General features: G+C 44.0%; 1 protein-coding gene across 1 annotated transcript in view; it reads right to left on the reverse strand.

The window, feature by feature from the left end:
- LHFPL6 (LHFPL tetraspan subfamily member 6) overlaps window positions 1-15,768 on the reverse strand; it is a 219,053-nt gene that overhangs the window by 6,799 nt on the left and 196,486 nt on the right. Inside the window, exon 3 of the mRNA XM_048848541.2 lies at window positions 14,721-14,819. Within this exon, the coding sequence (XP_048704498.1) occupies window positions 14,721-14,819 (99 nt within the window). The remainder of the gene's footprint in view (window positions 1-14,720; window positions 14,820-15,768) is intronic.

A 15,768-nucleotide genomic window follows, 5' to 3' on the forward strand; every position in this document is an offset into this window, starting at 1 on the left:
TCCAGGAGCAGCAGCAGGGGCCATCCTTCCCTCTGGAGCAGCAGGGGTGACAGCAAGTGTCCCCTGTGCCCTCTAGAAAGGCAGAGTTGGAAGCTGCTTACCCCCAGGCACTGGGGTATAGCGGAGGCGGGGAGGTGGGGTGGGGTGTCAAGCCACAGCCCTGCCATATGCGTTCTGGGCACACCTCATTCTCTGTTGGGTGGTGTTGGCAGCATTCCCACTGCAGCAGATATTGGAGTTCAGAACCTGTGAAGATGAATGGGAAGCTCTCACCTCTGAGAGCAATTATGTCAGGCTGTCTGCAGGACCACAGCACTGTTAAACTTGTTGCATGTTTTCGGGGTTTTCTTCACAATCCTGAGGCCTGGAAACTGTTTTCAAAAAAAGAAAGAGAGCTGCGACTCTGACACAATCAAATGACTTGAGGAGCTGGGCTCTATGAATGGGCCTATATAGCCTACGCCTTAGTCCAGCCCTGGGAGGGCAGCCAGACTTAGCGACTTGCTAGGTCCCACTTTTGTGGCTACTCCATAAGGATTAATACCACCTTTGGTGGTGGCCTCTGTGGCTCCTGTGCAGGACCAGAATCCTTCAAGTGTTGCCAAAGGGTGGGAAGCTTGGCTGAAGGAGGACCTTCAGGACCTTATGTCATTAGCCACCCAATCCTAGAAAAGGTCTGAGTCCCACTGTGGAGCAGGTGTGGAGATCCTTCAACTCCCCTACAGCATGGCAAGTCTGGCTGGTGCAGAGCCAAAAGTAAGAGTTTAGCCTGCCGGTGCTCTAATGTATAGGACATATTCCAGTATGTGTTCCTGACTATTGACAGCAATTTATAACACCGATATACCCCCTTTCTTCCTAAAGGATCCCACATTCCTTTCCAATCTACCTTCCCACCAGAATAAGCTTATTTGCCACGTCGGAGGGAGAATCTACTGCCTGATAATCATGCACAGCAACATCACAAAACAGTTAGTGAAGAAGAATCCTTTAACCAATGGAAAGCTCAGGTGGAATTCAGGCAAGCAGAACGCAGTCACTAAGGTCAGGCTATGTTCTCAGGCTATTGAGGAAGTGGGAAGCTTTTTTTATATATATTATATTCTGCTGTAGTACTTTATGTTTTTAAGCTCTGGGATACATGCCCAGAGATGATGATTGGTGCAGATAGCTGGATTTTACAACAGAGAACTCTTATCTAATAAATATTTCTTGTACATGGAAAAATCCATTCTTTTTGCCTCTACACAAGCATAACAACAATTTCAGCTGGGATTTTCAAAAGAAGCTGGCAAACCAGGTGTCAAGTCATGCCAAGGGCCCCAGGCCTCACTGAACACTGACAAATGCATATCTGGAAACTAATTGGGCTCACCTGTGTGTTAGTACTGTTAAAATAGGTATTAGATTTATAGAGACATTTAGTGTGTGGACTGTATGAAATGCTTGTGAATTGCTATATGCAATAATCTCACTTACAATATTTGTACCCCATGTTGTAAGGTAATATTTAAGTGTTTGCTTTGTAACTATAGTAGTGTTTTCTATGAAACTGGAAACACCCCCGAGTCAGGAGAGAAGCATTACCAAGTGTGAAATACTAGTTTACCACAACGGGTGTCATCTCCTGCCCAACAAAAGAAGGCCCACAGAAGGCCAGTGGACAAAAGACTATTGATTGCTCTCCCCACACCCAGGAAGAGAGGATGTATACAAACTCTCATCCCATTACTGTTTGAATGCTGGGCGAAAGGAATAAAAATCCCTGACCAGAAGGCTCTGTAACACTATGCTGCTTGGAATTTGGAGAGGGCAATATTTCTAAGCATAAGCAAGGGATCCCCAAGCTGTTTAGCTTGGGTTAGCCCTAAAGGACATACAGAGCTTGCACATTACAGCAGCTTCTATTACTTTTTGAAACCTACAACTGTGACTCATTTGTGTGTTTATGTTTACCTGCTTTAACCCTGTAAATAACTCTTACTACTTTTTCCTAGTTAATAAATCTTTATTTTCTTTCTTACAGGGTTGGTTACAAGCGTTATCTTTGGTGAGGTATCTAAGGTACCATTGACCTGGGGTCAGTGACTGGTCCTTTGGGACTGGGAGTAACCTGAATATTGTTGTGAGTTTTGGTGTAGGGGACCATCTGTCACAAAGCCAGGCTTGCCTGGAAGTGCCCAAGGGGACTGTCTGACTCCATCTCAAGGCTGTTATAGTACTTAAGAAGTCACACTTGACACCTGGTTGGTGATATCTAATTATAGAACAAACAACCAATTTGGGGGGTTGTGCCCTGGTTTGTAACAGTCTGCCCTGAGGTTGGCACTCACATTCACGAGCCACTCCAGACATCTTCACAAAGCCTCAGGAAGATGGGTGGCTAAATCTCTGAAGCTGGTTTGAAAATCCCTGTATTCATAACACATCTTTCAGGGGGTTTCTGTCTGTCTTGGAAGGGTGATGGACTCCATCTAACAGTTCCTTTTGGTCACTAGCTACTCCCAGGATGTGTCTTCTAAAACAACAAAATAAGAATTCTACCACTGCCTTGAGATATGTCACTTTTTCCTGTGATGATCCCGAATACAGAAAGTTCTGGCTGAAATGCTACTTTAAAAGAACCGGGACCAAAAATTCACCTGCTGGGATCATTCAGAATGTCTCAATCATGCCCTAAGGGAAACAGGAAGGAATAAGGAGACTTGACTTCTGCATGGGGTGAATTCAACTTTTGTATCTTGGCAGAGGACAAGGGAGAGATGTATAGTGAGGAATGTGTTTATGGATGATGAGCCAGCTGCTAGATCAGTGTCACAGCGTTGCTTGAGAAATACAGGATGCACATTCAACCTTGGACTTGGCAAGCCATGGTTTCCCCCCTCACTGTGCTCCATTTTCCCCAAGGAACACCGTCACCCCCTTTGATCATATAAGGAATGGCAGGCAGTCTGTTGCTCTTTCAAGCTTGCCAGAGGGAGCAAGGTCAAGAGGAACAAGTAAAGGGACAGGGAAGTACAGCAGGGTGGTTGAAAGAACACTGGGACACTGACCTTAGAGCAACAGTGACACAAAAGTCAACCTGCTCATTAGTTCCATTGAGTGCCAGAAGCAGTGGGAATCTCTTGCTAAAATAGCTTGATGTATACGTGGAGGCTGCAGAATGGGGCAGCATTCAGAGCTGTAACACTGAAGAAGAGCCTGCTGTTGGAAAGGGTGAAGTGTTCTCTGCAGTGTTCTAATTATAGTTCTCAAGCCAACAATAAAATGTTTCAAATTTACCTGCTGAAATTAACGATCATCTACCACAAATGGCCAAGTGTTACACTGAAACAATGGTACTCCCCTTGTAATCTTGTATTTCATGGTGGAGGGGATGCTCTAGTTTATGTTTTTGCTCCAGTGTTTTCATTTTGCTGCATGTACCAGCTATTTTAGTCCATTGCACCCTAAGGAAAGATTGTTGGTTGTCAATAATTGGGCAATTTAGCTGCAGTTTAACCTGTGAAATGACTTTTGCATTAAATTCTCTCATTTAGAAAGGTGGTAAAGTTTTGTAAAGGGCAGGATAGAGAATATTCAAATGATTAGGCTAGAGGCCAAATCAAATGGCAATACACAAGCAGAAATTATACACTTGAGAGCAAAAACATTTAGTTCTCCTGATTTATATTTGTATAGCAGTTATAACAGCAGCTAGCACAGCAGGGCCCTGATCCAGCAAAGCTCTTAAACACATACTTCATTTTTATCGCAGTGACTTCAATGAGACTACTCACCTGCTGAAAGTTAAGCATGTGCTTAAGTGCTTTGCTGGATTGGGGCCTAAATTCATCCATCGGGTACAGTATTTTGCCTTGAGGGACTCTGACTTGCTAAGCATGATAAATATTGCTTTTTTATTTGATGCTCTGTTGTTGAAATCAAAGCTCTAAAAGGCACAGCAAAGTCCACGATTACATAACTAGGCAGTGCTCAAAATCCTTGTGTGCGTGTGAGAGAGAGAGTGAATGTGTGAGAGAGTGGGGGAGAGAGAGAAAAAAATCCATGTGGGGATGGCATGGTTTAAGTTTCATGATAATGGAATTTCTCCAAGGATCTAAAAATACCTAAAATATTTTCCTATCTAAGTAAGTTGTCATGCATCATAGTTCCATGTTCTGGAATGATACTGTGCTCAGGGCCTACACTAGTTTTTATACACCAGTATTTACCTTCCAGTGCAGGACAGAAGAAGGGACTCTGGCAGTAACAGGAGCTGGGGACTCATCGTTCTGCTGGTGTTGCATGCTCACTGGCCATTTGAAAGCTTTTGGTTTCGTTGGTGTTTTCTTGGCAAGGAAGTTTATAGGCAGCATAAATAATTGGAACTACGGGCCTTCTGATTGGTCAGTGGGGCAGCAGCATCCCCCAACAGCCCAGGCAAGATTGGAGACAGCCAGCGAGACATTTTTTAAAATGGGGTTTAACGCTGCTGATATTTGGGTGGGGGGCGGCTAGAAATCAGTTTGGGGATTAACTCTCAAGTCACAGCCCTTAAACATATACTGCAGGTGAACAAAGTGGGGGGGGGGCAGAGTGGGTGCATGGAACATTTCCCTCCATACCACCTGTCCCCAGTACAGGACGTAAAAACAATTACAGCCCAAGCTCCATTAGAAGCAAAGGCTGCTAGGACTAGGATCCTTGTAGGGAGCAGGGAGGGGTAAGAAGGAGTCAGGGTCACATCCAGTCAGTGAAGCTGGCTGGCTATAGAGGGAGCACACACTGTCCCCTCCTTAGGGGTGGACTTGGAGCTGCAGTAACCAGGATCTCTGAGTGACATGGTGTATAGTGCCTCCTGGTGGTTGCCCTGGGGCAGTCTTTCTCTCTGCACTGCTCCTTACTCAGAGCTATGCCTCAGCAGTATAATTTGGCCCACAATAGGAAAAGCAACCACAACACAAAGCTGCGGGTGTGTCCCAGCTGTCGTGAGAGTTACGGAGTGCATCACTTTAACAGCTTTCTGAAATAAATCTCCATGCTTTTTGCATGAGTGAATACATGGTCAGTCAAGTGAATGAATCCACAAGTGACTGAGTGAATGGCTGAGTCAATGGGGGTACAGACATCATTTGCTTAATTTCTGCTATGATTTCCATGGGCATGATATTGTTCCCATAATGCCATGGATTTCCCCAAAATTTAGCACGACAAATATGAAGCAGAGTTAATTTAGGCAGCTGGAGGAGTGGCTAATCCTTGATCTACCACAGAGCTCCACATGGGATCTGTTTACATAGATCCTGGGACTTTAGTAGTATACTTTCAACTCATACCATCCTATAAAAAAATCACAAGTACTTAAAGCATTTCTGGAAATACATGTGATTTTTATCTAAAATATCCAATAAATGAAATGTATGAAAACTCCAGAATATAGGAGTGTCTGGGATATGAACCTATTACATTAATTGCAAGACCTAAAATAAGATTACTGTTGAAATCAATAAAACTTGCACTGGGCTAGAAGCCTGGAGAACCTGGCAAATGCTAATAACTTAGCTTTAAGTAGGATCCATTTTCTAAGACCAAGAAAAAAAGGGTTGAGAATTATTCCAACTGAGAAATACAGTGCTAAAAAGCATATGGCAAACATCACTGATTAATCCACACATCTAAAAACCCCTCCTACTTAGAAACCTTGTGCAGCAACTCTAGTAACCAGCTTTGCATGAGAGTCCAATACTAGGAGGGAATGTGAAATAATTTAATGAACCAGGGTATTTTTTTTTAAATCAGAGACTAAAAATGAAGAGAGAGATAAGTACAGGAATTGCAGGTCTGAATGCCACAAAGCTAACGGAAAAGATAATCAGCTAATAAAGAAGAGCTCAGCAGTTTGAGCATTGGCCTGCTAAACCCAGGGTTGTGAGTTCAATCCTTGAGGAGGCCATTTAGGGATCTGGGGCAAAAATTGGGGATTGGTCCTGCTTTGAGCAGGGGGTTGGACTAGATGACCTCCTGAGGTCCCTTCCAACCCTGATATTCTATGATTCTATGATAAGAGGATCTGATTATTTTGAAAGGAAACCAAGAAGAGTTCAAGAACCGAAGATTCTTTTTCTTTACACAGTGCGATTCTGACATGTAAAATAAGCTACAAAAGGCAGCAGTAGAAGTTACATCCTGAAATGCATACAGAAAGGAGTTAGATAGGTACATGGAAGAAGACAACGACAGAGAAGGTACAAACTACAGCTGAGTGAGTAATTTGGAACCAATGATGTATTTGGTGAAGTGTGCTCCTCTCTGTCCAGAGAACGTTGATGATTTTCTCAAAATTATCTGAACATTTTCCCCTTATTTTTAACAAGATGACACCCTATTTAATATTTGAAACTTGAGCTATGATGCTTTGTTGCTCAAAGAAAGCAATAGCAAATGGGAAGGGAGATGGTTCTTGAGACACACTCTCTGTTAGTGTGTGGTCTGGTGTGATGGGGTGTACCAGGCCCATTGAGGCCCTCCAGAAGGCCCTGCGGTCCTACCACACCCCAGGAAAAAAATCTCCATCTGTTTGTAGATAACTTGTGAACAGAAGTCAGATTTCTGACTGTTCATGACAAATAGTTTAAAAATCTTTTATAGTTAATAGTGTTCTAAAAAACATCCTGGTTTCTAAATCTCTTCTCCACAGTCTTATCCTTTGGATGTCGATGCTCAGCCAGGATGCTGAAATGCCACCTAGCTGTTTGACAAAGCTGTTCTATATTTGCAGTTTTCCCAAAGAGATGACTTTTGTGTTCTTTAGTAACTGTACTGTTTATAAAGGCAATTTATTATAATAATTATTTTAAGGCAATAGTGCCTATCAGTTAAATAGTTCTCTTGTGATCCTCTCTTCCAAACCTCTGGAAGCAGCAAAGGGAAATTATAATAAAGCTTTTAGACAAACATATCCCTTGACAGAAAGAAATGTTGAGATATTTAGAATGAAGTTTAGATGTATGCCTAGCACAGGACATGATGGAGAGGGGTGAGATATGACTATCAAATTCTGAAGTCTGTATTATACCTGTGTTGAAATATTGGCAGTGTGACCACATTCGTTTGGACTTGCAGCCTCCAGATAACTGCCCTGCTTAGGAAAGGTGTATGGCACATTGTGGAAAGGCCATCACAGAGAGCCATCAAGCTGCAATCTGGGGCTATCCACTTTGACTGACTCAACTACTGGCCCACCCCCATGGTACCAGACTCTTTCTAGACAGTGGCCTGCAAGTGAGCAAGCAACAATGACTGGCGGTGACAGTTTGAGCACGTGACCTGGAGATGGAGGCCCTATTTGGGAATAGGTTTCTGCTCTTTGCAGGGGGCAGACCATCACCACATGTAAGGAGGACTTTGGGGACAGAGAGGGAAGGAGAGACTCTGCCCAGCCTGAAACACTGATGACAGATAGACTCACAAGAGGGGTGAGACCAGACTGGGGAAGGGGGCACCTCAGGACTTATCTTGTTTTCAAAGATCTGTAACTCACGTTAAGAAATTCCTTTGCTAAGCTTTCCTACATGTTGTCCTCAAAGGGTGTAGTGGGGTGGCTGCCCCAATCCTACAGAAAAGGGGTTAAAAGCAGCCCTGGAGAGGGCTGCAGCAGGGGAAGGAATTAAGAACAGCTGGGGGAAGCTGACTGAGTTGCTGACTGCAGCTGTGGCCAGCTCAATCAGGGTCCAGCTGGCCCTATAAGAGGGCTGAGGGCCAGAAGCTAAGGAGTCTCACTCTAGTCCTGGAGTGGGAAGGGCTAGCTGCCTGAGAGTAAGGTACCTGAAACAGAGCAGTGCTGGGGAAGGGCAAAAGGGAGCTCCTGCCTGGTAAACCCCCAGGCTGCAGGCATTGTTGAAGGACTATGAAAGGTACTGGGGCTGCAGAGGGGCAGCCTGGGAGTAGGCAGAGGCAGCTGGTCCTAACCCCTTGCCTATGATGAGTGGTCATTAGACTGACATCTGTCCCAATGAGTGGGGGCTAGATGATGACTGGCAGTAGCCACTGAGGTGAGGTGGGTCTAGCGGGTTGGGGGCTCCCTGGGAAGGGAGACCCAGAGTGGGGGTCCTGCTGGGGCAGAACCCTGAGGGAAAGGGGGTCTGGGGTCTGGGAGGGACATGGGGCCAGCAGCAGGCAAGACACCGGCCTGCAGAGGGTGCTCCAACACTTGGGGGAAAAAAGCAAATTCCCAGGATGACCAGCAGGAGGTGCTGCACTGGTGAGTCTTGTCCTGCTACAAAGGGGTTAAACTGGTAAGTCCAGAGAACCCACAACCTAGGTAGAACTCAGGGGGAGAATCTGTCAGTGACTAGGGGCTCAGGAGGTCTGACTACAGTTTCAGGGTCTAGGAAAGCTTGATGGCAACATCCCACATCAGAAGGAAGGGTGTTAGATAAGCTGTCTGAGCCCAGGAGTATGCCTTAAGAGTCCCAGAGCTAGAAACAGTGACTAGCTTCTATCCCACACCCAACTTGCTTGGAAGCATGTGGAACCCAGTGACTGGGTCCAGTCACAACAAACTCTGCGGGGGTGGGGAAGGGGACTGGGTCATATTGTAACACTCTCCATTGAAAGCCCGTCAAGCCTTTGCAGCAGCATGCAGCTTCCAGAATATGGCTCGCAAAAAGGAAATGCCTGTGTCTGAAGAGTTCAATCTGCCAAAGCAAAGTGAGCAAAAAGTAGAGGCTCTGATATATCTCAGAGTACTAATAGAGAGAGAAGATGCTAAGAACATCTCCTCAAGATCTGTTTCTTTTAGTTAAATCTCTGAATGCTCAAAGCAATGGAGCACAGCAGGTTTGAGATCACTGTTGCCTTTATATGTAAAGGCTAAACCTCGCACATTTAAAAACAAAAAGTTACACTAGAGTCCATGGTGTAGTAAAATACAAGCAAACCTCAATGAATGGGAGAAGAGTGTCTGCAGGATGCTCTAATATCTATGATCACAGACCAGAAAAAAGTTGAGCACAGGAAGAAACCATGAAATTGAGCCAATTGTACAGTAATCTTCCAAGGAAAGTGGTGAGAGCCCCATGTCTGGAAAAAATGAAAACTACAGTGGACTAAGCCTTTGATAACATACTGACCTGTAGAAATATACTTTCTAGGTGTCACCCTATCATTTCAGGACTATCCCACTAAATGCCAGCTAAGGCTCAGTTTTGTAAGTCAAACTTAATATGTGATGTTTATTTTAAAGTCATTTAGAACTGATGTAAAAAACATTTTGGTGGCATCTCTGGATTTGTATAAATAATTATAGATATTTCTCTAGAGATTCAGTTCAGAAATGGTCTTGAAGGTGATTGTCAAACACACAAGGCAATTAATAACGATAATACCTAGCACTTTTCATCAGTAGATCTCAAAGTGCTTTACAAAGGAGGGTCAGAATTACCACCACCGTTTTACAGATGGGGAAACTGCACGGAGACAAGGTGATCCAGCAGGGAGGTGGTAGAATTGGGAACAGAACCCACATCTCTTAAGTCACCATCCAGTGTGCTATTCAAGGGGCCCAACTCTCCTTGAACAGCAAAAGAAGTTGGGCGTCTTACTCCTATTTTTGTCTCTGAAAGTCTCCTCTGACCCACACAGATTCCCCCGGCTTTTAAGTAAAGCGGCAGCATTTCAGAAACTTTTCATAATGGTGGCTCAGATTTTGCAAAATCTAAAAGCTGTCGCAAGTCTTTTGCACAGTCCTAATTCTGATGCAAATTCCTTTTGGTTCTTGACAAGCTCTCACCAACCTGTCAAACCTTTCTCTGCTGGGAACTTCACTTTTCAGCTGTTACTTCTGCGTGATGTGGTGGTGTGTTTTTGAAGTACTGCATCTAGCCCAGACCAAATTAAATGTGTTCTACAACTGTTTGGATGAGATCCATTTAGAGAAAATGACTTGCTAATTACTCTTGCTGTAAATATGATCCTGTATATCTGAATCAACTTAACTTCTTTCAACTAGCAGCTCAGAACCACAATGGAGCTCTGATCTTGATTGGGGCCTTTGGGCAGCTCCACAATATAAATAATGAATAAATAGCAGCATATGCTGTAACAGGAGATGGGAATGACTTTGATCCTTCCCTATATATTTGTGGAAGAATAAGAATCCCTTGGTACTTATGCTCCTTGCTTATGACTGGCATATCATCTGTGCCAACTGCGTTAGCCTGCAACCAAATGCTAATTTAGATAATTTATTATTGTAGCTTTCTTTCTGACAGGCAAAAAAAAGCATTAGTGCATGAGTCTAGTATATTGCAGGGTCTTCTATCGATATGGATGTTTGATCCGTGATAGGACTATATGAATTCTACTTGGCCGTATATATTCAGCTAAAACACAACTCCATTTGTGTATGCCTTGATCTGTACCAATATTTTCTTTTGATTAAAAATGTAGATGTTGTACATTGTGTTACCAGTCAAACCCAACTGAATAAAATGCACAGTTCACTTTTAAATAAATTTCAAGGAAAGCATCAAACTATGGGGCATGCTAAATAGTGCCAAGTCAGGGTTTCTGGAAAAGTATACAAAAATCCACTTGTATGTAGATTAAAAGCATGAATAGTTTTCCTGCAGCCACATTAAATGCCACTTTGAAATGTACATATAAGTGGGGTTTTGTTGTCCCTTCACAATATGGCCTATCTTGGCTGTAGTTGGAGTGTCTAATTAGCCTGATGCCTTTGTCAATGTTCCTGCAGACATGGAGAAGCACTTCTCAAATGTACCTGTAACGCTGACAGACCCCAGGCATTGTCGGGCAGGATCGAACCGGGGACCTCTGGAGCTTAGTGCATGAGCCTCTACTGCATGAGCTAAAAGCCAACGCACTGTTAGCTAAGGCTATTGAGCAGATTCATTTTATCTCTCTTTCTGTGGTCTCGGTGTCACTAGATAGGCCAGAACACCACACCCAGGAGGTGTGTGGGTTACACACCCACTAAGGATCATACACTGTTACTATTTTCCCTATCTGTCTGCAAAGTACATCTATATCATTTTGTAATTGGGGCGTTGCGTTTCTTTTTTTAAGCCCACTACATTCAACTGTTAATTCCTGAAGATTTCTGGCTAGCCTTGTCTTATATGATGCAAAATTCAGCCACTTTTTTTAATCTCATTACTTGAAATCCCAGACTCACCAGCCCATTCTTCTCATACACCCATCCTAAAGATCCAGCACCAGGACAGTTGTCATCTTTCTCCAAACTGCCCCAGTCCTTCTTCCACCATGTAGTTCCCAGCTCCCTTTCCAGTTAACCCATTTGCTGTCCTGGCTTTGACTGAAACTGGGGCTCCCTAAGGTCACAACAGATCCTTCTTGGCCTTTGCTGCTTCCTGCAGCTCATCTCCTGGCCCATGCTTCTTGCAGCAGCTCCATGTCAATTCTGTCAGTCCTAGCAGGTTCTCTGGAGAGTCTAGAGTGCTCCAGTTGTTTTCTGCCACCATTGGGTGTTGACTCAATTCCTCGTTCGTTTCTCTATTTGGTTTCTCATATACTGTCCCTGTCACCACCTTTCTCTTCACCGTCCTCAGAGGTATACAGATAGCCTCCTCCCTGGCTAGTTAATTTGTTACAGACTAATGGGTCAGTGGCAGAAAATTTACTCAAAACCCATTCAAATGTAGCACAGAGAAGTTTACATTCCTAACATGTTACTGTAGTGGAGGCCAAAAATAGCTTATTCTTGGCCCCGTCAAACCAGCAGAACTGGCCTGTTAGCCATTTTATAAGTGGTGGTTATGCCTAAGAAATCATCACTTGGTGTAACTAAGACAAGTTTGCCAAATACCATTTTGCCTCTAGCTTTCTCTTTTGGGGGAAGGTAACCCAGAAGATTGTGCTGGGGTAATGCTGGGTTCATCTAGAACTATCTGACTTCCTGAATCCCTGTCAGTCTAGTTCCAGTCCTAGAAATGAAGTTAACCACCTTGGCTGATGGCTACTAGTGAAGGATGAATGCCAGGTGTCTGTCCATTTTATTGGAGCTATCAGTAGTCTTTGCTATGATGTTGCTGATTTGTCTGTGTGATTTGTTGTGGGTGGATGATTTTGTTGCCCAGTTCCACACTTTCCTTTCTGAAGGGTCTCCGAGTTCTCTTGGCTCATCTTATACAGAGTCCAGTGGGGTTCCATTCTGCCACCCCTTTGGACCATCCATCTGTCTTTCAGGTGCTCCTAGGGTGCCCATACTAGAGCAGCATGCTTGAAGACGATGCAGCATGCTCTCCTGCTCAGTGCCTGGCCAGCTTTCTGCCCTTGCAGACAGCTAGCACCTGTGAGAGTATGAGCCTGGAGCAGGAGTTATGCTCCAACGTGATTCTAGCTAGCTCCTGCACAAGGGTGAAGAGGTGACAGCAGGAACTGCATACACACCCACCATGAGAAGCTGATAAGCCTCTGTCCCACCGCACTCACTGCTCCTCTTTCTGTGCATAGCGTTTAAATGCAATTTGTGTGCAATTCTGAAGGCAACTGGTCCCACTGATTCAAAAGGAAAAATCAAATGAATGCTGATTGATCCAATTAAGTATTCAAATGAAAGCAATGATTACTCAAATGCATCTTGAGACTTAGTGAGACGGATTCTGTGAAACGCTGGCTTTGGCCCTAAAGCTATCATGAGAACACCAGTCTCTAATGATTAACTAAAGCCTAGGCTTGGGTTACCAGTAATTGTAAGGCTTAAATGAAAAGAAATGAGCAACCTGGCTAATCTGCAGGTCCAGTACTCCACCTCTCCCCTGCCAATGTCCTGGGTAACTCCGCACCACCGCTGGCCAATTTAAATATAAAAATACAAAACCAAGCATTTAAATTCAGGCAAGGTATACTGACGAGAGACTTTTAGCAGATTTCTGGTCTCGTTATAATCTGTTAATTACTATGGTAACATAAGATTCTAACAGTCAGCACAACCAGGACCTTAGTCAAACTTAGGTATGCATAATAGGTGCCTAATAGCCTTGAAATCCAGAAAATATGGTCAGAGTATCAAGCATCACAATTATTATTATGTCCCCCGTTCATATTCCGTATGCATTCCTGGAAGAAAAAGCTGACAGTCGAATTTTCAGAAGGGTTCTTTTATTGAATGTATTGTTACAATAGCTTGACTTATTCGCATGCCAGGCTCATGAGTCATGATCAAGGAGACAAGAAAGGGCAGAGGGTGCTTCTAAACTCGCTGAATTCACAGCTCTCCCACCAAGGAGTTATTTAAACATAAAATTATTCTAGGAACTTCTTGTAGCCACTGCCATCAAAAAGAACTCAAGTTACCACACAACAATCTATATAGTCTTTTCCCAAGAAAGAGCATAGACATGTAGCTGTTTGCTGTACTTTGGCAAGAAGTACTTGGTGGTACTTAGAATGAAATAATTGAAATCAGAGATGCACAAGACCTGTTAGGATTGTTCCCTGCAATCTACTTTCTAGTGTTCTGTCTCATCTTAACCTGCAATGGAGTTCCTCTACTTCCTTTGAGAGACCATTCCACAGTATGATTGATTTCGCTCTCAGGAACTTTGCCCTCATTGTTAACCTACGTATTCCTTTTTTTAAATTCCTCTCTGTCCTTAATGTTTGCATACAGCAAATATTCGTAGAATAATTGAAGGAATTTTTATATTTCATTGGAAGAAAATATGTACTAAACATAGTAATAGCCAAGAATATTTGAATTAAGAAATTCATTTCAAGACAGGATAATGTTTTTAGAGGGTAGACTGAGGTATCCAGGCCAAAAATAGTCTCTTGGCCTGGATACCTCAGTCTACCCTCTGAAAACATTATCCTGTCTTGAAATGAATTTCTTAATTCAAATATTCTTGGCTATTACTATGTTTAGTGCATATTTTCTTCCATCTATGACATTAAGGGCAATCTGTTGCATCCCAAGGTCAAAACTTTGCAGAGGTTCCTAAGTAAGCTTTATGAGCCAAGGACAAACATCTCTCGGGTAGGGATGGTTTGGCTGTAGACCTGGTTAAAATATTTGTGCAAAATTAAGAAACATTCTAGTTTTGTCCTTACCCCCGCGGGCAAGAAGAGATTGATAAGTATGCCAGAGTCCTTTAGAGAGGAACTGTTGTCAGGGAATTACGAGCTCCACCAAGTGCCGGTCATGAAAGAATTTACAGAGTGACCCCGCTGATTTGCTTAAAGGAGTTGGAAGTGAAGAAGTTCCTGCACATTTATTTAGACATTTGAGTTCAATGTACCTGAGCAGCCAATGGCATCTCTCCACGATTGGCCCCTTTATACCTCTCAGATGTAAACCATGGATTCCCCCGTCCACACACACATGCAGCTAAAACTTCCACTGATGTTTTTGCTGCCATATGCCAAATTCACATCTAATCTGCTGTCTCCTGTCATCCCTCAGTCTCTTTTGATGTAACTGCTTCTAATTTCTCTTCAGAAATTCTGCTTTCAAAAAGAGGTTTTCCTTTTGATGATATTTGTGATTTTCCATGGGGAAAATATCAATAGTAAAGATTTAAGGAGTCCCATGCCCTAGCACACTACATTAAGCAATAGAATAATATACACAGTAGCAGCCGGCAAATATGCAAGGATTGCTCTCAGTAAGCATGTTCTCCAGGCCCCTCTCTACATTCAGAGACAATAAATGAGCTCGAATTTAAAGGAACTCCGATCCATTGACAATCACTTACCCAATTCAAACTGGTTGGAAAGGTTACCACAGGTCTGTCTAACTTCTTCACTGTCCCAACCCAAAGGATAGAGAGCACAGCCAGAGCCAATCAACAAGCCTATGGAGAGAAAGGAAAACAAGACTTAATACAATCCACGACCGTTACCGTAACTAAGGCCTGCAGGTAAAATCAATACTTGGAATTACATGAAAGGGTCACATTAACTTCTTATCATGAGGCTACCTATGCTGGGACCACTGGCAAAGCATGTATCGCTTTCTCTACTACACCTTGTACTGTGGGTATGTCTACACAGCAATGTAAGCCTAGGGTTAGTGGGACCTAAGTCAGCTAACCTGTGTCTGGGAACCTTGAGCGTCTACACTGCCTTTTAACCCTAGGTAAGGATTTTTGGACCCATGCTTGAACCTTGGGCTCTGAGGTCCACACTACAGTGCACAGACCTGAGTCAAAGTAACTGTCAGAGTGCCTAATGCCCTTCCTCCCCTGGGGTGGACACTCTAGTCCTATGAATGTGTTGCATTGTGGGAAAACTCTACTGCCCTAACTGTGACGGTGCATTGATGGGACTCCAGGACCCATACAGAGCATGGGTACGTAAACTGCATCATTAGCTCCTTTGGTGGCTGTCTCAGTAGGCTGACTGCAGTTTGAGAAGGCTTTACACTAGGGTGGGTAAACTTTTTGGCCTGAGGGCCACATCTGGGTATGGAAATTGTCTGGTGGGCCATGAATGTTTATGAAATTGGGAGTTGGGGTGCAGGAAGGGGTGAGGGCTCCGGCTGGGGGTGCGGGCTTTGGGGTGGGGCCAGAAATTAGGAGTTCAGAGTGTGGGAGGGGGATCAGGGCTGGGGCAGGGGGTTAGGGCGCTGGACGGGGTCAGGGGAGCAGGCTCCTGGTGGCACTTACCTCAAGCACCTCCCGGAAGCAGTGGCATGTCCTACCTCTGACTCCTATACGGAAGCATAGCCAGGCGGCTCTGTGCACTGCCCCATCAACGGGAGCTGCAGGGGCAGCATCTATGGGCCATGGTTGCCAGCCAATG

Source organism: Caretta caretta, chromosome 1 (genome assembly GCF_965140235.1).
Source record: "Caretta caretta isolate rCarCar2 chromosome 1, rCarCar1.hap1, whole genome shotgun sequence".
In the NCBI taxonomy this organism is placed as follows: Eukaryota; Metazoa; Chordata; order Testudines; family Cheloniidae; genus Caretta; species Caretta caretta.